Below are 24,279 nucleotides of genomic sequence, written 5' to 3' on the forward strand. Positions count from 1 at the left end.
TACTAACTATATAATAACAATAATTTTTGGCATAGTAGTAATAATAGTTACTATTAATAACAGTTGTTATTAATAATTAAAATAATCTCACAGGTCTGGGAGACTGAATAGATGTAATAGTTTTTCTCAGCTATTGCATCAAATAACCAAGAACCACTGTATTAGTTTTTATTGTTCTTCTAATCTGTGAGAGGTAAGTGGCCTGGTGATCTTTACCTCATGGTAGTAGAGACTAAAAACAGTGATTAAAAAAAAGAAGAACAAACTCTTAAAGCAATAGTCCTTAGCCTATTCCTTCCTGGGATAAGCATCAGGTCAAGGAGTGGTGCAAGCCCTGCGGCTGTTTGATCAAGGGATAGGCTCTCCCTTGCAGAAAAGAGCAGGAGCAAACCCTGATGAAGGGCCAGATTTTCATTTTTGCAATAATGATCAGAAATACAGTTACAAAATGATGCTAAACTTTAAAACTGGTAAAACTGCAACCCTAAAGAGTAATCTCCTCATATGGTGGAGCAGCAACTCAGGGTACCTGCCAAAATTTATGTGGGCATAAAGACATGCTTTATTACTTTTTTTTTTCATTATCACAACAGTCTTTTTATATTCCAGTATTACAAGAGAATGCATGCCTATGCCTGACAAGATACATTTTTCAAAATACTCACTTTCTAGAACAGTATTTAAACATTGGCAGGCATCTGGCCTGCAATTTATTTTTCCCTTTAGTTATATCATGCCCCTTTATTTTTATCACACACAAAAATTAGAAGCCAGCCAACAAGGACATTTGTATTAAGTGGTTAGAAGATAAGGATATATCTGAAAAGGAAAGGAAAGTGAAGGTAAAACTACAATCTCTGGAAATCAAAGAGACAACAGCTAAAAGTGGTTAGATGTCTGGGCTTTAAGGAAGGTAAACTTGGGTTCGAAGCTTCCATCATCCACTTACTAGCCGTGTGACCTCAGAAAGGTCACCTCCCATCTCTGAGGCTTGACCTACTTATCTAAAAAAGTCTGTAATACCTAGTTTATATAGTTTTGAGTAAATAAAATAGCATATGTGAACTTAATGTCACCCATGCTCAATGGTAGCTTTAATAATTATTTCTGTCACTTAAAAATGCATTTTGGGACTGAACGTTAGGAGTCTATGCAAAGAATATCTAACTTAAAAAAACACTAACTTCATGTATGAAAATTAACTGGACCCAATACTGAGCTGAACAGAGCCTGGTTACCAGTCCACCTTTCCTTTTATGTAAGAAAGGCAATGCCATCTCAAGCAATAGAATTCAAAGTGTGGTTCTCAGACCAATAGCATCAGCTTCATTTAGGACCTTGTAATCAAAGTAAATTCTTGGGTCCCACCCTAGACCTACTGAATCAGAACCCCTGGGGGTGGTGTCCAGTAATTGGGTTTTAACAATTATACGGGCATTTCTGACACTGGCTAAAGTTGGATTAAGATTCATCCTCAAGAAATGTGCAAGCTCCCTCCCCTAGCTAATATGTGGTATAAACAACATGAGCTCTTACCAACTAAGATTAGTTAGAAATGAAAAGCAGCAAGTGAATATTTAGGGAAGTCCAAGAACTTCTTACATAAAAGGGACTTAGCAATTTTTAGGTCCTTTTGGGTAGGAATGATGGAAAATACTGAAAAGATATTTGGTTATGTCAAATTTATACTATTTCTATTAATATAAAAGTGAGTCCAATGTGATTTAGACTCAAAATTCTTGAGACAATAATACCTAGAGAGAGAATTTATGGAGTATTTAGAATATGATCACAAATCCTAAAAGCATGTATTTACACCTAAGGCAGGTACATCTGAGATTCCTTAAAAACATATAGGATAGAAATAATCATAAATTAAAAGTTGTTAATATTAATGTTGGAATTTAAAAATGAGGAAAATGTCAAGGCAGAAAGGCAGGGGTAAGGTAACATTCCAAGAAAAAAAAAAAAGAAAATGAGGTAAAAGAGGGTGAAAATTATTAAACCTCCGATATTAAAGCATCCTATATAAGGTAAGGAAGGAATCATTGTTATCATCTACTGAATGAAGTTTATGGTTTTCCAAGAGGATATAAAATTCAGTCACCTTAACCAACTTGCCCACTAGATTATGTTGGAAAATAACATGAAATATGATTTCTGCTAATATTCTTTCTCAATACATCTTCCTCTCATACCATGTGCCAGTGGTGGGGGATCATGTGTGTTTGTGGTTTTCTATCTGGTGTGTGTTTAGTTGTGAATGTGTCTGTCTGTCTTCTCTCACCATTTTTTTTACAGGTGAGATGTCACTTATCAAGCAACTGGTATTTTCAAAAAATAATTTTTCCAGAATAGTTTGTAGTATTTTTTTTTTTTAATGTACTTATTCTCACGAATTAGACCACATCCAGGTATTCAAGTTGTATCTCACATTCTTGTATCTATTCACTAGAACGGAGCTATTCACTTAACAGCTTTGTTTGCTTTGCTAAACTGGTAAAGGAGAAAACACAAGTTTCCCTCTGTTTTACAGAATGTTATTCCAAACTTTGAAAGAAAGAAAACAAATTTGGTGATAGCATTAAAAATGAATTTGACAGAGACGTCCATTAAATAGCCTTACCTTCCAGCAGGCTTAAAATACAGTTTGAATTTCACCTGACTTTTCAGGGAAATATATGTTGCCGAGAGAAAAAAAATATATTCTCAAATTTTTTTAAAAAAATTCCCATGTACTTAGGTAGTTGCTAAGTCTAATGGCATTATTTGGGCTGAGAGGAAATGATTCATAATATCCCAAGGGATAGGAATTCACATTTCTCTCTTTGCTTCTCCCATGAAAAATTTCCTTATGAATTTAAAGTTTTCAAAATGGCCCAAACTGTGTTCAACATTAAAGGAGTAGAAGCAACACATTCAGAACCACAAAATTCAAGATGATGTGATTAAAGTACATTTATGGAGGGAGAATTGCCTCAAATAATCTGAGGTGTTGAAGTGAAAATTATCTAAAATGGAAGTAGCAATCAAAAAGTACTCCTAAAGATCTTAGTCTGATAGAAAGCACAAAAGAACAGAAAAATACTTGAACACATTTCTGAAGTATGGAATACTAGTCTTGAGTAATAGGAGAAACCAATTTTTGCTAAAACAAACTGATAATATATATGCTCATGCTGCTGGGTAGGTACAACCCAAAAAGTAATTTGAGAATGGTATCTAAACTTTATTCTCTTGTTATATCCTATTGAATGTATATTTCCAACAACAGGCTCAAACTGATTAACACTTGTTGGAATAAATATATTTTCCCAGTCTAAAATGGGATGTCTATTTAATGTTAGAAATCAAGCATTGCAGAACTGATTAACACACTACGTAAGCTAAAGAATGCAAAGAAGCGAATATCACAAGAACCATGGACATAGCTCCTGTGTGACATCAGGCATAGTGTAGGCCTGCAAACAGCCCAGAAAAACTAAGATGTATGGGTTGCAAGGTTAAAGACATGAATAAGGATTTCTAAGCCCTAAGTGGGGGGTTGGCAGAAATGAGTTTTGCTGGCTGGAGAGATTTGTTCTCGTTTACAGGTAGAATTGGAGTTATTAGAGTGTGATGTAACAAAATCCAGCACCTTCGCATCCTCTCTCGATTTGTCCGTGGCAGAAAAGGGCGTCTGAGATGAGGTCGGGGAGCCGTCCATTCAGATCAACCGAAGCCAGGCAGCCCTGAAAGCCCTCCTTGGCATGGACGAGCTTCGGCAAGGATTTGTATGTTTCTCTCGCCACTCCTCCTACGTACAAGTCACCTGTGGAAAGATCAAGGTTTTGGTCACAAAAGGAACTTGTCCTTGACTTTATTTTTCTTTTTTATGTTTTTTTTTTTTTAATGTGACAAACTGTATTTTATTTATTTTTTAATTTCTTTATTGATTAAGGTGTCACATATTTGTCCTCATCCCCCCATTCCCATCCCACACCCCTCCCCATGGATGCCCCCACCCCCCTGTTGATCTTAACCATTGGTTAGGCTTGTATGCATGCACACAAGTCCTTTGGTTGATCTCTCCCTACTACCCCCACCTTCCCTACCCTCCCTCGGAGGCCTGATAGTCCGATCGATGCCTCCTTGTTTCTGGGTCTGTTCTTGTTCATCAGTCTATGTTGTTCATCATTTCCCCTAGCTGAGCGAGATCATGTGTCACTAGAAATATACTTATAAGAACTGAATGTGAGACGAGCAATAATAGTAATGCTGACAGGCAAATGAATCAGTCTGTAGTGAGTTTCTTTCTGGACCAACAGTTCTTTTGAGACCCAATTTCAATGTCCACCAGTTCCTTATGTGTACATGTCGGCACTGACTTTTCAGCTCTGGATGGTGGACAAATGGTGGTAATGCAGGTCCGACTCCCTCTGGTTTGGTCTCGGCCGGACCCAGAGGCACGGCTTCACCCGGACTAAGGGGCGCATGGCCTCACCCGCACCCGGGACCCAGCCTCACCCTGTTGTCCTTGACTTTAAACATACAACGGGACAGGAAAAAATGTAGTGAGGTTTACTTGTCATTAAGTTAATAAAAACAACGTAATTTTAAAACTAGGCATTTTCCTAAAAGCACAAACCAATAGAATGCACTGAGTGCCATACCGTGTGGCCAAGTGGGAGGAACATGGGCCAAGCGGTTCCATGTTCCTACATTGAAATCTGAGCCCCATTATTCCCAACTCTAACTTTAACATTTTGTTTTGTTGCGGGTTTTTTTTGTTTGTTTCTCTGATCATTACTAGTCTCATTTCTAAAATAGAAATAAAACCTATCTCAGAGGGTTATGTGAGGATTAACTGAGAGAAAATATAAGTATCCACCATAGTGAAAATATGTAATAGACAGTCAATAGTCAACTGAACTTCAGTTAATCAGAAGTTCAACAAATTCTCTCTAGGGTCTAAAATTACTTTTTCTACTATGCTTAAGCCCATTATCCTTGCCTGTATCTATTTTATTTGCTAATTTGCTCCCACAATAGTCTAGATATACCTGAATTTTTTGTCCTTTTTCAGTTTTGTTTTGTTTTTGCTAAAGTTATACCACTTTGAATTCTTTATGCTACACTGGGATCTTTTAACAAGCTGTCAATTGCCCCCCAAATTTTATTGCAGTTTCTAATGCAGCACTTTGCTCTACTTTGTCATCTTCATGTGTCTAGGTTTATGGGCCACTACTCTAAAAAATAAACTGCAATTTATGTTAGACTCTGTTTCCTTTCCCATCACAGATTATTCACCATATCTAAATGGCATTGAGTAGATGTAATTAATGGACTCTGGTTCATTAAACACCTAATCAATGCAGAACATAAGGAGGGTGACCCTCAAATTCCATAATACACTGCCCCTGTCTACAAGTCCTGATAAATATACTCTCTTTAGCTACTTCTGACTTTTGTCATTTGAATTTTCTCTCGCATTAACCATTCTAACTTTCATGCCACTTGATACCTCTTCCCCATTTTAACACTAATCCCTTGCACTACTCATGCTTATTGGAACCCCTCTGTGTTGTCTTCATGGGACTTGGGACCAAGGAGAACTGATACACATGCTGTATGTTTAGTCATGAGTAATAAGGTACTTGGTCTCTGACCCAGAAACCTTATGTATTCTGCCAGCATCTGTGAACCAGTAATAAGCTAACCTATTAGCTTGTAGGTAGGGCAAAAATCAATCCACAGATATAACACTCTTGAATTACATTGATGAGTACACTGAGCTTGCTGAAAGTCATTTAGCCATAAAAACTGAGAACTTAGGTCCCTGACCTGCTAACTAAGGCTCTAAGTATTACACTGAAATATCATTAATCTTGCATAATTTTCACTGAAGGTACTGATTGTTTTTACTTTCCTCTACCTCTTAAAGAACATAACCATCTATTGACTGTTCACTACTAATATTAAATGGTGGCATGTTCTTGGTCTGAGCTGCAATACTATTTTTGAAATAATTTGATTTTTTTTCTACACATTTCCTTTTTCTCCTTAGACTTTCCTCTGTCAAATTTCAAGCCATTGTATTTTAGATGCCTCAGAGAAGAGAAATGAATCATAAACTGAAGTTACAAATTATCTTTCTATATGTGAGTCTTAAAAGCCAAGACTTGTAGAGGAGTAAAGTAGAATATACAGGCAATTACATAAGAAGAGCAAAGCTTTCCTGCCTCTCCTGTGGGCAAGTGGGAGAGAAAGTTGGAGGAGAAGACATATGAGCTCAGTCATTGGTGAATGCCAAAAAGAAGACATTGAGCTCTGATTTGAGGGTGAGCCGTGGGGGATGCTAAAACCTCAGGTAGGCTTACGGGGTGATATTGATCTGTGTGCATTTCCCCAAGAGAACTCAGAAGCGACAGTGAGATCCTTGAGAAGAAATGGCTGCATGGTAAATTTGGACATGCTGAGAGTTTAGGCAGACTCACAGAACTTCCCATAGTCTACTGTGGTGGGGGAGCAACAGAACAATTCCCTGAGTGGCACAAAAAATAAGCAGAAAATGACTGACCTGAAGGGGTTATGCATACAAGAATGAAGGTGCTAGGTAACAATTCATTGAGCACCTGAGCTATGAATACAGAATATCCAAGAGCAGCTCCTGTGCAATCTCTCTCTACATCCCCCAAATTGGTACCCTGGGAAATCCCTCACCCCACTTAATTTAGACACAATCCCAGGGAAATAAGAAAACTAAAATTGCCTGAGATGATATTTTCACTAACTCAACAAATCATACCTCAATGTAGAAACCAAGGTGAGTTATAGAAAAATAGAGATAGATTTCTTGCACATCTGAGATTGTGGGCTGAGAGTTATATTGTTACATGCCAAATGTCAAGGCAGGAAAATGCTCCCTACACTAGTTTATTAAACTAAAATTGTTAGGAAATTCCAGCTCTCCTCTAGACTTAATAAATGTAGTATTAGGAACAGTGGGTATTAAATAAAGAATTCTTGGCACTCTTTCAGATATAGAACTCAGTACTGAAAGTTAGGTAGGGAACACTATCCTATAAAATAAAGAGATAATATGCAAATTGACCCTCATGCCATAATGCCATCACAAGATGGCGGTGCACACCGCGGAGGTTGGGTTCCCATAACTCAAGATGGCTGCGCCCACAGCGGAGGCGGGGTTCCTGTAACGAGAGATCAGCAGAGACCTGAGGCTGCATGGTGCCGGGCTGGGGTGGGGGACCTGAGGCTGTGCCCCCCGCCCACCTGGCAGGGCTTGACGGGGGACCTCAGGCTGCGCCCCCCCCCATGCCCGGTGCCAGGCCAGGGGACCTGAGGCTGCATTCCCTACTTGGCGGGGCTTGACAGGGGTGGGGCCGTCTGGGTCTGGGTCTCGCGCGATTTTGAGGTACGCGCAGGTAGGGACTTGACTCTGGGTCCCACGGCGCACCCCAGACTCTGATAGGAGGAAGATTTTCATATACATTTTACTAATTTTCTTTCATCTCTGACACCTCTATTATAGAGAAAGGGCAAATAGTAATATTAAAATATTCCCTCTAATTAATTCCCTTTTAATGTTCATGAATTTTGTGCACCGGGCCACTAGTATTTGAAAAACAATCTTGTCCTTTGTGATGATAGCCTCCTGGAGGAGAAAGACTGTGTCTTTGTGTTATATTCTTCCACAGTGCCTAGTACCAGGCTATATAGCACAGTGGGAACTCAATAAATATTGAGGTCACAGAAAAGAAGAAAGAAGAACGGTAAGGCAACACATGGGGAGAGCAGTAATTCTAAAATGCATCGACTTCCTTTCCCCACTTCCTGCCACAATCCTATTTTTTTCTATTAGCAAACTTATTTGCTGAACAACTTTTTAAAGTGTATTAAAGAAAAGTAGTAAGCTTTCCCTTGTGCTATTAAAGAGCAGAAATGATCGATTCAAGCTGTGCAGGATACAAGCCTCAAACACACCAAGGTGGATGGGTTTGGCGTTGTAAGTAGGGGCATCATTTTCATTACTGAAGCTGCACTTAGTACCACCACTTAACACGGTCCTTATAAACTCTTCATATGGCAGACAGTGGTCTAAGGTCCCCTGTTGGGTTGCCATATGAAGAGAACAAAGAAAACCCTTAAGTGGCCTGAGACCTGTGCAGCATTAGCACTTCATCAAAGATGCAGCTTCTCCTTTTGATCCTTGGTGAGCTAGCAAGAAAATGACCCATTAGCACTAATGGGATCTCCCAGGTAACATCCTGAGCATGGGAAGGAGGGTATGCCTTTTAATGACCCTTGTGTGAAGAAGAGCCAGGATGGACATCCTCTAAAAGCCAGTTTCCTCTAGACTTGAAGCCATCATGTTGCCCCTTCTTCAAGCTATGAGTGCTTTTTATACAGACCCTTTAAGCAGACCATGTATGCAATTGACAAAGCAACAATGGAATTGGGTAATTTTCACAGAAGATGCAGAGAGTATGTACAAACAAAGCCAGATAATCTCAAACATCTGTCATCTATTTTTTGTTGTTTTTTTTTTAATCTCAAGAATACCCTTATCTTTAGCACAAGTGTATATATATGTATGTGAATATCACAGGTATCCATTCCCTAGTAGTTGGGCAGTAATGAATAGTAGGGAATAATGTACAAGCTTTTAAGTTACATATGGCTACAAATCCTGGCTCTGCCAGTTACTCATTGTATCAGTGTAGGCACATTGTTATGTAACTTCTTTAAGAGTCAGATTCTTCACCAGTGAAATGGGTTAACAATGCCTACCTGTGAGGATTATAAAGAATGTGTGTGAGCACTGTGGGATAGCATGCACTCAGCCCATCACTGCTACTGATGTGGTAATGTGGGCATGTCTGGTAAGGACTATACATCTATAGTATATCTCATTCTATGTTGATTGCGCTGAGACAGAAGAGCGAGTCCAGGTAGTGCCCTTATTTCTAGTGTAATGGAGTATCAAGGTGTCACGTTTACATGTTTTATTTTACTGGATACAGTTTTCAGTCATTTGTGTCCTAGAACTGTGTCTTATACTACACTATGGGCAGCTCAAGAGGCTCTGCTGACATATTCAGAACCTCTTAAGCTGCCCATATTACCAGCATTGAACCTGGTAACATAAACAGGACAGTTGCTTGATAAATATCTCCTAATCCTATATAATAAAGAGGTAATATGCAAATTGACCATCACTCCAACACACAAGATGGCCACTCCCATGTGGACACAAGATGGCTGCCCCCATGTGGTCAAAGATGGCCACCCCCATGTGGACACAAGATGGCCACCACAAGATGGCTGGCAGGAGAGGACAGTTGGGAGGGACCAGGCCTGCAAGGGAGGGCAGTTGGGAGTGATCAGGCCTGCAGGAAAGGGCAGTTGGGGGAACCAGGCCTGCAGGGGAGGGCAGTTGGGGGCAACCAGACCAGCAGGGGAGGGCAATTAGGGGCAATCAGGCTGGCAGGGGAGCAGTTAAGCGTCAATCAGGTTGGCAGGGGAGTGGTTAGGGGGTGATCAGGCAGACAGGCAGGCAGACAGGCAAGCGGTTGGGAGTCAGCAGTCCTGGATTGTGAGAGGGGCCTAAACGGGCAGTCAGACATCCCTTGAGGGGTCCCTGATTGGAGAGGGTGCAGGCTGGGCTGAGGGACATACCTCCCCGACCCCCCGTGCACAAATTTTGTGCACCGGCCTCTTGTTTGATATAAACAAATTAAGGGACACAAAAGTCATATGAATCTCAAGGGTCAGGGTGAAAGGTTCATGCTGAATGGGCCTATGGACTTGGATTGTGAGGTGAAGCTTCCTGGTAGAGTTTAGACCAGAAGGAAGTATAGGACACATGATGTTGTAATGACATATATATATAGGTTGCAGGCATGGAAACCAGCACAGGTTTACCATGGAGATAAAATGAATACAGCATTCAAAAAAGAGCATAAAAGGCCAGACGTGGGCAGAAGAGAGAATTTTTCAAAGGGGCCCTGGTAAATAGTGTTGGATAAGTCAAGTCAAAAGAAGGGCAATTGTAACACAATAAAATACATATGACTACTGGTTTAAAAACTAAAGCTAAACAACCAACAAAAAGGTAAGTCCCCAAATAGAAATCATGCAGGCTAGGAAACAAGGGAACGTGAAGCAGTAATAATTTGGAAAGAAGAGATGAAATTATAATTTACCATTAACCACCTGGAATTTGAGTAGGAATACCCTATTGGCATGAGATAGTGTAACCTGGGAGCTTAGGGAAAAGATGGTGGGGCTGTGAGGCATGTCTTGGGAGCCATGAACCAAAAGCAGATGAAGTGGTGAAAGAGGTTTTCTCTTCTCCTAAAGCAGGGGGCATAGGCAATTAGAGCGAGGGCTCCGAGGTCCACCTTGCAGCAGCAGGACGCAAGTATCAGGGTATAATTAGTTCTTTGACTCAGCTTTCCTGTTTATTCACATGGATTTTTGGTGCCTCTTAAACATCTCGCTTTCATTCCAATTTAAAAAACAGCATATTTATAAAGGACAGCTGCTTTGTAGATTTGGGTAACTAAAACTCCAGGGAGATGTGAGGCTCCAGTAATTTCTTGTAAGTGGCACTTGGAAAAAAAAAAAAAAAGCTGAAGTAAGTAATAAACACTGCCTCCCTTTCCTTCTGGCTGGACCGAGAAAGTACAATTCTGCAGGCTTTGATATGTGAGCACTGGACTTTGGACAGCAAATTTGGAGAGAACTCTTACTTTTCTCTCAATTCTTGTGATTGGCTAATAGAATAAGTACACACAGGCTGGAATGGTTTCTAAGAGCTATTCTGCAGTAAAAGTGTACCCCCTTACCACAGGGAACAAATCAAACTCTGCCCCCAAATTTCTATCGCCTTTAATGTCAATCGTTTATTGCATATCTACAAATGAACACCTGCAGGTCAGATCTTGACCATATACCTTAATACAGCATTTCTTTGGGAGGCAAATACTTAAAATTTAAACCTTGTTTTATGATAGGTGTGCCCTGTTAGATAGGAGAAAAATCATCTATAACCCCTAGAGAACAAACAATCACTTATTCACTTTTTTTTTTCCCCTGGAAGTTGGAGTCACTATTTCCTATGATTGCTTAAGTAAATGATATTAAATTACTGAAAGCAAAAGCATGGGAGTCATTAATATTTCTCTAATACAATTGAGCCTATGAGTAGATAAATAGAAACTTTTAAAACAAACCACACATGGGATTGAACAGCAAACCCTATCCAAAACCACGTCTGAGTTCAAAGCACAGGAAATGTTCAATATTGAAGTCAAAGCTGGCAACGCAACTAGATGTTTTGTTCTAAGATATAAGAGCTGTGTCCTTTATAGATCTCTATGGAAAAAGTCAGGTAAATGTTCGAAACTCTTTGATGAAGAGATGCTCGGTGGTGACCAGTTTGATTTATTACTTATTCTCTAGCTTTAATATACCTTCGTCTTCCTCAGTACAGTAAGGGTTTAATCCTAAAACTACCTGTGTTTGTTTCTGTAGGTGATGCCTGTGAGTCATTTTTAGGCTTGTCGGGCTTTCTAAGTTCAGTCTAAAATCAAACCATCATCTTTCCTCTTGTTGGAGAACTATGCCCAGACTTCCCTGTTTCTTAATAATCACATTTCTAGTCTCCCCAATACCCAAAAGGAAAGTTCAAAATTATTTTTAACTTCATTCTGTATCTCAGAGCTTCCATTCAAACTATTGCCAATACTTCTGACATTCCTCTTTTCTATTTTCATTTCCTTTTCCAGTACTTGTCTCCTTTTCCCCTTGTACACCTTTCATCCAATAACTTGTGATCTGGCGTCCCTGCCTTCATCCATCCTCCTCATCAACACCATTATCAGTCTTCCCACTGTGTCTGATTTCTTCCTCTCTCTTCTAAAAGCCTGAAGTTAGCAGTGTTCAAGGTTTTGAATTATTCAGCCTTCAGTCACTGTCCCTAAACTTTGAACAATCTTTCTCCAATGACTTTAGCCTGGCAGAGTTAAGATAACATCAATCCCCTCCCTATACCCTAATCTTTAGTCAAACTGTATTTTTCCAATACTGCATGTTCATGTCGCTTCATCATTCTTTACTGTACATATTACTTCCATCATGAACACCTTTCCTCTTCCAATCTTCCATTTCAAAACCTTATCCAGTTTGGGGGACTCCACCGATATTCTTCCTTGTTAATGTATTTGTTTCCCCAGTCATAGGCAAGTATGACCTTTGAATCCATGTAATGTTTGAACCTCTTTTCTGGCAATTACCATCTATTTCCTAGTTTTTTGTGAGGCTGTCTTATCTTCCCATTATTCTATAAATTCCTAAAAAAAAATTATGAGCTAAGCATCACTATATTCTCATTTTCAATTAGTAGGGACTCAATGATTACTTGTTCTCATTGAATAAGGGGATAAATCAGCATGTTGCAAGCAATAATTAATCACTCAAACAGTAAGGGCATACTGAAGGTGTTTATGGTTTACACCACTCTTATTGATCCCTGGTTTCCTCCTCTCAAGAAATAATAAAGTTAATTGTGGGAAATATTTCTACTGACCCCTCTCTTGAACATCATCCAGTTCTTTAAGATAATTCAATGCAGTGGCATTTTTTCCCATTCTGATAGGATAATTCATGACAAATGCAAATACATTGCATTTATTTGTAGAAAGAGGCAGACAAAGATAGAAGTAGTGAATGGTATCAATATGTGATAACTGAGAACCTCTTCATGAGTCTTCTGCAGTTAAAAGACTCTACCTTTTAGTTCCTTGCCAACCATAGTCTTCCTGGTCCTACAGGCTCCCACACGCAAGAGTAATAGCATATTATTTGTGCTAAAAAGACTTTACATTTCACACAAAAGTCACTGAGGTAGCTGAATTTCTATGTATAGAGCCCTGTATGAGTGAGAGCGAGCCTCCCCCCTGCTTTGACTTCTTGGTAATCAGTGTCAAGAACTGCCTTGGTCAAAACCAGAAAAGACAGCTCTGGCTTTATTATTACAACAGTACACATTGGTATAGTATTCTCAACTTTACCAAGCACTGGCACATGTAGCGTTTCATTTGGTATTCACCTGGTGAACTATGGTTCAAGGCTATAATACCAGAAGATGGCAGGGTCTGATTCCAAGCCCAGGTATTCTACAACTATGATAATTCTTGCTTAATTTACACTGGGTTACACACTGTATACTCTAAATGGCAAGTAGGAAATTTGTAGAGCTTCACTAGTACAAAATGTAGAAATGTTTAGGAGTACCGTGGTTGATGGAGGAAGGTAACCGTGATAAACATTTGCAGAAGTCCAAGCAAAATAACAGAGATTCCTGGGACAAAACTGGGGGTGGGGGCTCATCTCCATCTTTAGTAATCTCATGAAGAAAAAGTTAATTTGCTTCCATAGCTGTATTAGGTATCAAAATTCTGACAAGGGGGTAGAATTCTTAAGACTCCCAAATTTGATTTTTAGATATGGCAGCTACTTCTCCATTGCCTCCCACGAAGAGATAAGTAGGGCATCTACATTCATCCTTTGCCCAACCTAATACCAGTGTGTGAACAGGTGGGGGGACTCCAATCAGTTGGAGTTCAGACCTTAATGTTTTCCTATAGTGAGCCTTTGAGAGTTAATATTGACATTATGTTTCTGGGCAGGAAAGAAAAATGCTTTTGATATTCTGAAATTTGTTTGGAGCTGATACATTTTAGATAAAATTGCCCCAAAAGAAGACCTTTTTTAATAGTACGGTTATAAAACTCACAACATGAAGGCAGATTTTGTTTGTGTGTTTGGCCAACATCCTGTGAGGGAAAGCTGGTGGGCATGTTAAATGGGAAATAATGAAATAAAATTGCTGTGGAGGTGTATGCAGCAATCCATCTTCTTTTAAATGCACTATGACAGTGACACTGTGGCAGATGGGCGAGGAGTCCAGGCATATAAATCCACGCCCAGCTAACTTCATCTCACGGCTTTGCAAATCTACCTTTCGGTTAAAAGGGGTTCAAATATTTTTATTTGTTTTCCTTTATTCCCTATGCAAGGGGCAGCCAGTTTAGATGCCTCCAACATCCTTTAGCAGCATACAATACTGTCACCATTTCAGGTTTCATTATCCTCTCCCTGGGACTGCACGCAACTCAGGGGTTCTTGAGCTCTCAGGTACTGTTACACCTTACATATGCACAGTGTCTAAGTTTGAATGGTGCTTTGCCTTTTTTCATTCCATTTAATCCTCATCCCAACTCTTCACAGTAGGCAGGAAGTTATCATGATCCTCACCATGGAAGTGAGCACACTATCTTTCTGGAAAGATAGGTAGCCCGTGCAAAGCAATACAACTAGGAGAGAAAACACTGCCACGCCAGCTTCCCACTCCCAGGCTACCTCTTTTCCCACGGCACCGCACTGCCTATTTTTACCAAAAACCATCTCAATGACAGAAATAGTATTGGCGGAGGAGTTTAGAAATGACTGTTCCTGAAATTAAAAATGACTTATAACTAAGGGACCAGTAAGCAGACCTATGCAAACCTGTTCATCTGCCCCGAGATTTTAAGTAGCTCAAGATAACTATTTGGCTTTTTTCTTTATTTTCCCAAATTTAATTTTTCTATTTCAAAACAAAGGAACGTTTATTCTGGGTGGGGAAGCCCTGGTGGTGTATATGGAAAGTATAAAAGACCAGCTCTTCCCCATAATAATGGCCTCTTTAATGCAGGTTATAAAAGTGGCACCTGCTCTCAGCTCAGATATATAGGATAAGAGGGCAAAGCCCTCAGCAGTTTCCTGGACAGCTTGAAAGAACGGTAAGGTACAAAGCACAGAAAAACTTTACAGAATTGACAGAAAACTTCTAAAATATCATGAGCTTCACTAAGTTGAAGAAAATTCTTATTTCTTAAATACTTAAACTTTTCTGTATTTTTTTTTTCCAAAGAAGGAATTCCTTCTGTGCCTGAAGGATAGAATATTCTCAATGAGGTCATGAGGCCCCTCTGGAATGGTGTTCTTCCCTTAGGCATGTCTCCAAATACTTTGTTCTTCCACTATTTAAATTATTCTTAAGGAGAAAAGCTAATAGTTAACAGCAGGGATCAAAAAAGAGGGCAGGGAGGTGTGGGCAACTTTCCTTAAAGGCTAGGGAAATGGAGGGCTCCAGCAGTTGAATGGACTGGCAAATAGTCCTCTGGTACAAGCTGATGACTGATTGATTGATTGGCCAATCTTCAATCATTCCACCAAGTGCTATACTTGTCTGGGCCTGTTTTAAGCACCTATAAATGTACATGTTCTATAAACTACATATTGAGGACATTGAGCAATTAAAATTTGGGGCTGTAGTATTTGAGGAAGACTTTGGGGGCTAAGGATATAGAATCAATGTACAGGCTCTGTGCAAAGCATAGGGAAGGGTGGAGCATGTTGAAAATGAAAATAGAAATATCCAATTCTTCTGCAATTACCAAAGTGAAATTTTCAGCACCACACACCATAGCAATATAGAAGTTTGAAGAACTTCAAGGGTGGGGAGAAAGTAGTTTTACAGTTGTGAGTACATGAAACACATTTTATTCTAGTAATATTTATTAATTATTGTATTATTTTCCATAAGAAAAACTGTCAACCTACTTTTGCCCCACTCTGTATATGGAGGAGAAAATGCATTTTATTATCTGACATTTTCCCTAAGATTAAAATACATACTATCTTTCACTCTAGATAATCATAAGAAACCCCTTCTAAATATGTTGGCAAATATATATATAGTAGTATTTAAATGCTTCTACAGACTTGAGTTCAAATTCTATTTGTAGACAACTCAGCTTTTCTGAGTCTCCATTTTCTCATCTATAATATATGAGCATTAATAGCTCACTCATCTAATTATTGTAAAGATTAACAGACCAACTTGTGACAGAATCAGAATTGAAGTTCTGACCAAAGTGCCAACACTACAGATATGAGATAGAGTCTTAGATACCTAAATGAAAAATTTATAAAGGATATGATAAAATACTGGTTCTCAGACCTTGAGCCCCTCAGTTATATTAAGGACATCATCTTCATAACAACAATAAAAGGGGTCAAAAATTGGAAAGAAAGATGTCTAAGAATGTTTTTAGGCATAGGTAGGTCTTACTATGCAATAAATGTGAGATTACAAGCTAGCCCCAAGCTTAGTGAGAAGGCTCTCAGGTCTCCTGGAAAACCTGCTTTGTTTCCTGCAGTTGGGGGATACAGGACTAGCGCCTGACATATAAGAAAGTTTACACAGAAGAGTACAGTAAAAATGAAAGCACTGGGAATGGGCTGCACTTCCAAGGCTCTCAGGGCTGGTGAGACACACAATGTATGAGCATTGCTCATGGGCAGATGTGGACCCCGAGTGCAAGGAGGGCAAGCCAGGCAGGCCTGCCTGGGGTGGAGCAGACCCCAGCAGTGAGGCTGCTGGAAGGAAGAGAGGGCATAACCACTCCACCAGGCTTACGGACAGGCGGTCCCAGCAGAGGGACCTTGGATGAACCCAGGAGCGAACCAGGAAAGGAAGAGTGAACTTGAGGATCTGTCAGACCAGGAGTCTGAAGAGAACGTCATCTAGTCTAATGTCTAAACCAGTGATGGCGAACCTATGACACGTGTGTCAGCACTGACACGCATAGCCATTTCTGATGACACGTGGCAGCATGCTGGGGATGAAACATTTGCGACTCGAGTCTTGAGTTTTTTTCCTCAAAGTGACACGCTACCCAAGTTATGCTCAGTTTTTTTGCGAAGTTTGACACACCAAGCTCAAAAGGTTGCCCATCACTGCTCTAAACTGTGGGAAGACTGCAACAGGAAGGGACAAAGCTGAAATGCCCGTTCCTGCCTGTGACTGGCCCAAACAGACTCCCACCCCAAATTTCAGTTTTGATTAATTAGTAGCTTAGATCGGACAGTTTTTAAAATTTTTTGAATTGCAGTTGTTTTATAAAGTAAAAGAACTACAGAATTGTCTAAAAATGAGCCCAAACATTTCCTTAAACTGGTATATGATACAAATACCTCAACAAAACATATTTTAAAGTGATGATTTGAGGTAAAAATATTGTAGCTTGATTAGATTCAAACATCATACTTTAACAATATCACATTTGAGCCCTTAACTCGGTGTCTGACCTATGGATAGTCAATAAATAACATTACTCATTGAGTTAAATATAATGATTATGACAATAATGAAGGTAGTTCATTATCATGTAACTCTGAATAGAGAACAAAGACAGATGCCAGGCCACAAGACAATCTCTCTCATAAAGATACGCAGCTCTGCATATGGCTATCACTGCATGATTCAAACTTGTGTCCCAGCAAGTATACCAATAATTATGTCACAGACCATCAAGTTTCTCAAAAATAGATGGAATCATTCATGTTAAATGTATAAATGCCAAAAGTAGAGATAGTACTTTAGTACTAGGCTTTTTAAAAATCCCTGAACTCCCAGGGAAAAACCAGCGATGGGAGATGTAAGCAGTGTGTGGGGTGGGAGTGGGGAGTAAGGACATCGTAGAGCTCGGCTAGGAATGTTCATAAGTAACCTCCAAAAAATCCTGAGACTACCAGATCCGCTGTCCTGTGCCAGCGTAGCTATGGGGATAACAACATCGCCAACAGCTGTTATGGGCAGGTGGGCCTTATGAGTCTGCCCTGGTGATGAACCCTTGAGCTTCCAAGAACACACTGGCTGAGCTCTTGCCTCCTTGGGAGAATGTAATTGAGATCCCAGGTGTAAACTACTTATAATAGTGTGTGGGATGTGACAAGCCCTCAGAAATGGTTACAATACGTATTAGTACTATTTAATATTATCATCAGTACCTAAAAGGGGAGACGTTGAACCTCCCTAAGCCTTACTTTTGTTTCATCATCTGTATTCTGGACCTAAGCACAGCCATCCTACCACTCTGTCATGAAAATGAAAGAGGTGATCTCTGTACATCTTAGCTAATGCTTAGTAAAGGTAGATGCTGCAGATGATGGTGGTGTACCTCCCTTGCCTAAAGACACATAAAATAGAGATGGTATTTCAGCCAAGTCTGTCTAGCCCTGTGTCTTTATTACAATGCATTCTTAAGACAAAACACAATCATTAATTTCAAAGACCAAGATAGGGCCCTTTTTAAAAGCAGACTTAGAAAACCACGTGAATGTGGCATTAACAAGAAAGCCAGATTGACCTAATGTTCTCCTGCAGTAGCACTGGAAGTACCCTCCAGTGAAAACAGTGAACCAACGGCAGCTCTGTGCCATCAAAAACCTGCTTTCCTACAGGAGTAAAGATGGCAAAATGGGCTTCGGAGCATGTCTATAGCAGGGGGGCTAAGCCCACCTAGTTTCCAGTCTATTTCAATGTTAACCCCCTGGCTCAGGAGGAATTGTGCAGGTTCAGGGGGTAGAAGCTAGTTTTCCTCCGAGTCACAGTGAAAGGGGGTGACAGTTGTATTACTACCAAAGCCAATCTAAATGTAACAACTGCCGGAAAATAACAGTGAAACTTACTTTTGGGATCTGTAATCAACAACCATAACCTTACTCAAGAGTCAGTCAGTCCCCTCTGGCCTTTCCAGATCTAGAGGAGCCTGGTTTGATCCTTTCCAATTCCACAAAAAATAAACACCTCGTGTTCCCCTTCCCCGTGTTTCTCATGATTTGCAGCGAGCCTCTGATTTCTGCCTCCGGCTTTTGTGTCCCAGGTGCTGCCTGTAAGCCCAGAATCAGGCGTCCTCAAACTGCGGCCCGCGGGCCACATGCGGGTGTTTTTGCTGTTTTGTTTTTTTACTTCAAAATAAGATATGTGCGGTGTGCATAGGAATTTGTTCATCGTTTTTTTTAAACTATAATCCGGCCCTCCAAAGGTCTGAGGGACAGTGAACTGGCCCCCTGTTTAAAAAGTTTGAGGACCCCTGGCCCAGATCAACACAGTCTCAGTCTCCACCCACAACATAATTTTGTTCGCCCAAGCATTGATGAGTTTAGTCTACTGAACATTTGGTTCCATGCAATGCCTAGTTTTCCACTATTTTGATGATGGTAGCAGCTACCTCCAACCCCTGCCCCAGGGCAAGGAAACCCAACCCCCCGATTTTTGCATAGCAGTTTAAAGATCACCTTGGGCTCCTTTGATGGCTCCATTATATCTCAAGTGTCCTGTTTATGTCTTCAAACAAAGCCAGAGCGGCCCTATATTCCTTTCCTGGCCACAGGGATAACGTGTGTCCCAACCAAATTTACTCTCCCAAGAATTTGGCACTAGGATTCCTAAACTCAAGTGAGTATCTCTTGGGTCTCTGAGTTGGTCGGAGGTGGAAAGCCAGGTCTGGGGAGGCCAAGTTTGCCAGTGCTTGTGAAAGCAGAGAAAACTTTCACATTGTGCAGAGAGGGAGAAGAATGAGGGGGTGCTCGTTGGGAAGCTGAGAGAAGGCAGCCCCCAGCCCCCATGGAGACGAACAGCGGCAAAGATGCTTTTATGATGCACAGACTAAAACTTTGCTCTCTTGTTCTTGAGCCCTTGAATGCTATACTTTGCCTCTCGCCGCACCCCCCCCCCCCCCCGCCTTTTACTTCAGTTAGTCTGAATGGGTTTGTGCTTCTTGTACCCCAAAGACCTTTGTCTAATTCTCCCTTCAGAAAAAAAAAAAAAAAAGAACCAAACAAACCATGAGACTTACGTTCTGGAGTGAGAGAGACTTTGCCAGGCTTGCTTTCCCAGATGGCTGTGACATCCGGAGAAGCTCAACCTCTGGGAAGACCGCTCAGCTTCACCCTTGGCAGTCCCTGAAGAGGGACGTGCACTGAAGACCCAGCTATGAAGAGGCTGAGATCTCTCGAGAAGTGACCTGACCCTTAAGAGCCCAGCTCTGAGCACCTGCAGGCACTTGCTTCTCCACACCCTAAATAGCACCAGCTTTATGAGATCAGGTCATCTAATCTCTCCCTGCCCCACTGCATCATGATAAATTGGTACCACATCTGAAAGGCATTTGAGCACTGGGTTCAGGTTTCCAGGAGCCTACGCATCCCTGTGGGAGGACTGAGGAAAGCTATCTTTCCTGGTGCATGACCTCCCTTACCTATTTGTAGACACACAAGCCAAGGCCTGAGGCTGTCAGAGATTAGCCAATGTTGTGGGTGAGCAGAAACCAGCATCAGGGCTTTAAACACCTGTGTCACCTACCCCCAACTAGGAATGGGAAGGTTCAGGGCCTTCAAACCTGCACCAGAAGTGAAAAGCTGGTAGATAACCTACAGTCTCCATCTTGCACCTATGGCGGGCCATGGGAATAGTCTTCTCCAGTGAGTCCATAGAAGGTCTCAGATTTCTTTTCAGAATGTTGCTCCAGGCTGTCACTGGTAGTTAATCGAGGTTAATGTGAGCAAAAAAAAAAAAAAAAAAAAAGCTTGTTTTCCCTGGTCTATTGTAAATATTGTTGAACTGGGAATTAAAGACTAGATATAAAACACTAACTAGCTGCCTGAGCATATTCCTCTTGTTTGTAAAAGGAATGAATCATACCAGAATGTCTTCAAGATCAATGATCAAAGGTGGAAAGAGAACTTTCAAATAACAGATTTGGAGCGAGTTGAAAAAACTAAACATGAAAACTATGGCTAATGTAGAAGAGATTCCAGAACAATCACAAAGGGTAAAGAAATTTTTTTAAGTGCTTTTAGGGAATAACGAACTTGAACTCTGCTGCAGTTGGATAAGATGGTCCAGGGGTTGTGGGAAAGCAGAAGAAAGAACTTCCAAGACAAGACAAAAGTTAACATTGGGTCAAGACAGCTGGGTGTGGAAAGAAAATAACACCTCATTGGGGGTGGGGGTGAGAGGCATTAAAATGAGCTGACAAAGGAATTATAGTAAAGATAATAGATTGAGACTGAGTCCTGCAAAACCTGGGAACTCAATGGAGAAGGCAGGAGAGAAACAAGTTTCATATCTCTAAGTGTCTTTCAATGCTTGTGTGGGAAAAGGAGTAACAAAAATGTCAAGTCTTACTTTTATGGTCCATACATGATGATTGCCTCCAAAGTGATCTCTCTTCCCACCAGCCTCAGCCCATTCTCTATACAGAAGCCAAAGAAATGATTCTAAAGTGCATCATAAACTCCACTCTCCTACTCAAAACCCCATAATTCCTCCTCTCCTTGTTGCAGAAGACCAAAGAAAACCAAGCGACACTTCAAAGAAGAGTAGGGACACTGTTTAATACACCAGCGGACTCAGGGAACAGCCTTCCAAATCTGAGTGAAGAAACATGCATGGGCTTTCCTTTATATCTCCCTGTGGTCTGTGTCCTGCAAATATGGATTATGCTTCCGGTCCTTTTCGCAGGCCTTGCAAGAAGGCCCCCAGGTGTTGGGGGTCTCCAGGCCATCCTCACCGTCTGGCACCACATGGAGGGCCTTTCTAAATACACAAATCACCAAATCACCCTGCTACCCTCTGAGAAGCTAAGGGGAGCCTTCCAACCCAGCCTGCTTTTCTAGAGCTCATCTTCAAGATCATCCATTTTATACCTTGTAAATCTACCTCTGTGTTTACAGCTGCTTGGCCTGAGGAAGTGAGCCTGAGCAACAGCCGCAGGGCAAAAGCCCATGAAGCTGTGTTCCAGGCGGGTCCACTCACTCTGGGGAATTTGAATGTGAGCTGAAGAGGAGAGTCGGCAGAAGTGGGGACACACACAGGAACAAAAGCCATAGGTAGGAGCCATGAGTGGGAAGAAGGCAAGGTAGAAGAAGCCAGAAGCAGAGAAGAGAGAGAAATGACCCCAGTGGGAGTGGGCAGAGCAGCAGGAGGATGTATGGGGGATATGCCAAGGGAGCACCTAAGAGGATTGTTCTTGAGATGCCAGTATGACTATTAGAACAAAGTTCTTATTTGCTATATGACCTCATGGCTCAGCAGCTAAAAGGATTTGTCTTTCTTCCTAATGGATCCTTAAAATAATCTCCCATTAACTGAAGCTATGGGAGTAAATCTCTTTTCCTTACAAACTATAATCAATAGACCAATCAATCAATCTACTAACAATAGCCTAACCAACAGGACAACAGGAGCTTGCCTCCATTTTCAGTGCCACCTCCTGCTTTAAGGCTAAGCTCGAAGTCAGACTGTTCTTTTAAAGTTTCTTATTTGAGCAAATGAGCGATCAGATGGCATGTGGCTGAACAGACAAAGCTTGGGCATGCTTAGACACGGCCAGGACTTGGGTGTCCTCTGGAACCCTCAAGTACCACAGCAATGAGGTATCAAATAGCAACAGTAAAAGGTAGACAATGGGGGCGCAGGGGTTGAGGGAGTAGGTAGCTGAGTAATGGAGACAAGTGTGAGATCAAGTTGGAAAGAATAAGAATACTACAGCCAAAGCTCAGAGATACTGCAGGTTTGGCTCCAGACCAGCGCAACAAAGGGAATCATAACTCTTTTGCTGGTGGACATTCTTGCCTTCAATTTGGAAACAAAAACAAAAAAAAACAAAACAAAAAACAAAACAAGAAACCCACACAGGGTACATCCTGGAAGGGAGGTGCTCCCCTGCCTTTACCTTCTAATCTTTGCTTAGAAGTAGAATGCATTTGAAAGGAAAGCCCTGGTTGGGCCCTCTCTGATTAGGGAAAGGGAGATTTGTGGAGGGATAAAAGGAAGGTTAATGAATAGATAAAAGTCCTAGTTTGGGTGGGAAGAGAGAAGAGATAAGATAGGGGACAGAAGGAGAGCTGCGCAAAGCCCTTAGGGGCAAGAAATTTGGGGTCTGAGAGGAAGAACAAAGGGCAAATCTCAGCCTGCCCTGACCTACCTGTGGCCTATAAATGAAATACTCACTTTTAGGTAGTTTTGCTAAGTGGCCACCTGAGGGCACTGTATTCCAGTCACCTGGAAATCTTTTTTTTTTTTTTGTCCCCCATCAAGTAAATTGTCCTCAATTTGCTGAAGATTAAACAAGTAATGCTATAAAGAAAGATACCTATAGAAGATGGAGGTCAGAGACGATCTTTCCTCCCCCTCTTTGTTCTTGAACTAGATTCATGAATGAACAAGACTGACCTTGATTCAAGTCCCTGGGTAATGGCTAGGATTAAATAAAATAACCTGATTTAAATCTCCTTAGCATTTCATAGGAAATCAATAAATATCAGCTCCTTCCCATATACAACCACATACAAACATACACATTTGCCAACTATAGGAACAAGAGAAGGAACATGAGGAGGCGTTACACCAACCCTTTATCTCTCTGAAGGGGGCAGGACTCAAAAGCCCCACAATGAATGTACAGCTGTGCTAGAAATTCATTCCAGAGAGCAAATTTATGCCGCTCTTTTCATTGCATGTTGCAGCTTGTCCATAATAGCCAGAGGGAATAGAACACAAACAGCTGGGAAATAAAGATGAAAGCAAAACTGTGTCAGCAGGGAGAGACACACCTCCCCTGAGAACCCGGCAGTGTCATGAAACATAATTTGAACAAGGTCACCTGCATAGCATTCTATTTTTCAGAGAAAGATCATTCGACTGCTGCCCATTTCTGACCATCTCCTTCAAAGTCAAGGTAGGGGTTGGGATACATGTTCCCTAGCTTTCAAATTTCTACTGTCAGGTCCAATGTATATAATGAAACAGAGCCACAGGCGGAATCATGCATTATTAGAAGGCTAACTGGGATCCGGGATGGTGGAAAAACAAAGAAATTCTGCTTCCTAGCACAAAAGGAGCCCTCCTGAATCCCAGATGGCAAGTTTTGTGGCCATATGCTGCCCTCTAGTGCCTTTTTAAGGAATGGTAACATGAGAAATAACACTAGGCATCCAATATCATCTCAGCACAGAAAACACAAGTAAGATTCTTAGGGAAAAAAAGGCAAAGCCAAGATTTTTACTAAAATTAAAAAGTGAGTTAAATTTGGCCTCAACATAGATACTGCATTCTTTCTGGACTTCGAAAAACACAGGGTCTAGATTCGTGAGTGCTCTTTAAAAATACGGACACCTGTTCCCTGCGCGTCAATCTTAGTCTGTCTGAGGAGGGGCCCGTGACTCTGCATTGAGTAAGTCCCACCACGTGACTCCGATGGGGTTAAGTTGGTTGACTGCACTTTGAGAAGAACTAAAGTGACTTTAAGAAGAGTGTAGAATAAATCTGATGATTTTCTTTTAACCCTGTAAGAATACAGCTCTTAGGCAAAAAAAAAA

At 41.0% G+C, this 24,279-nt stretch overlaps 1 protein-coding gene across 19 annotated transcripts in view; it reads right to left on the reverse strand.

Annotated features, from left to right (window-relative positions):
* Positions 1-24,279, reverse strand: part of NRXN1 (neurexin 1) — a 999,171-nt gene that overhangs the window by 480,255 nt on the left and 494,637 nt on the right. For all 19 annotated transcript variants that reach the window (XM_028139955.2, XM_028139954.2, XM_028139952.2 and 16 more), the window contains one exon: positions 3,638-3,811. In XM_028139955.2, coding sequence (XP_027995756.1) covers positions 3,638-3,811 — 174 coding nt within the window. The remainder of the gene's footprint in view (positions 1-3,637; positions 3,812-24,279) is intronic.

The sequence above is a fragment of the Eptesicus fuscus genome, chromosome 16 (assembly GCF_027574615.1).
Source record: "Eptesicus fuscus isolate TK198812 chromosome 16, DD_ASM_mEF_20220401, whole genome shotgun sequence".
In the NCBI taxonomy this organism is placed as follows: domain Eukaryota; kingdom Metazoa; phylum Chordata; class Mammalia; order Chiroptera; family Vespertilionidae; genus Eptesicus; species Eptesicus fuscus.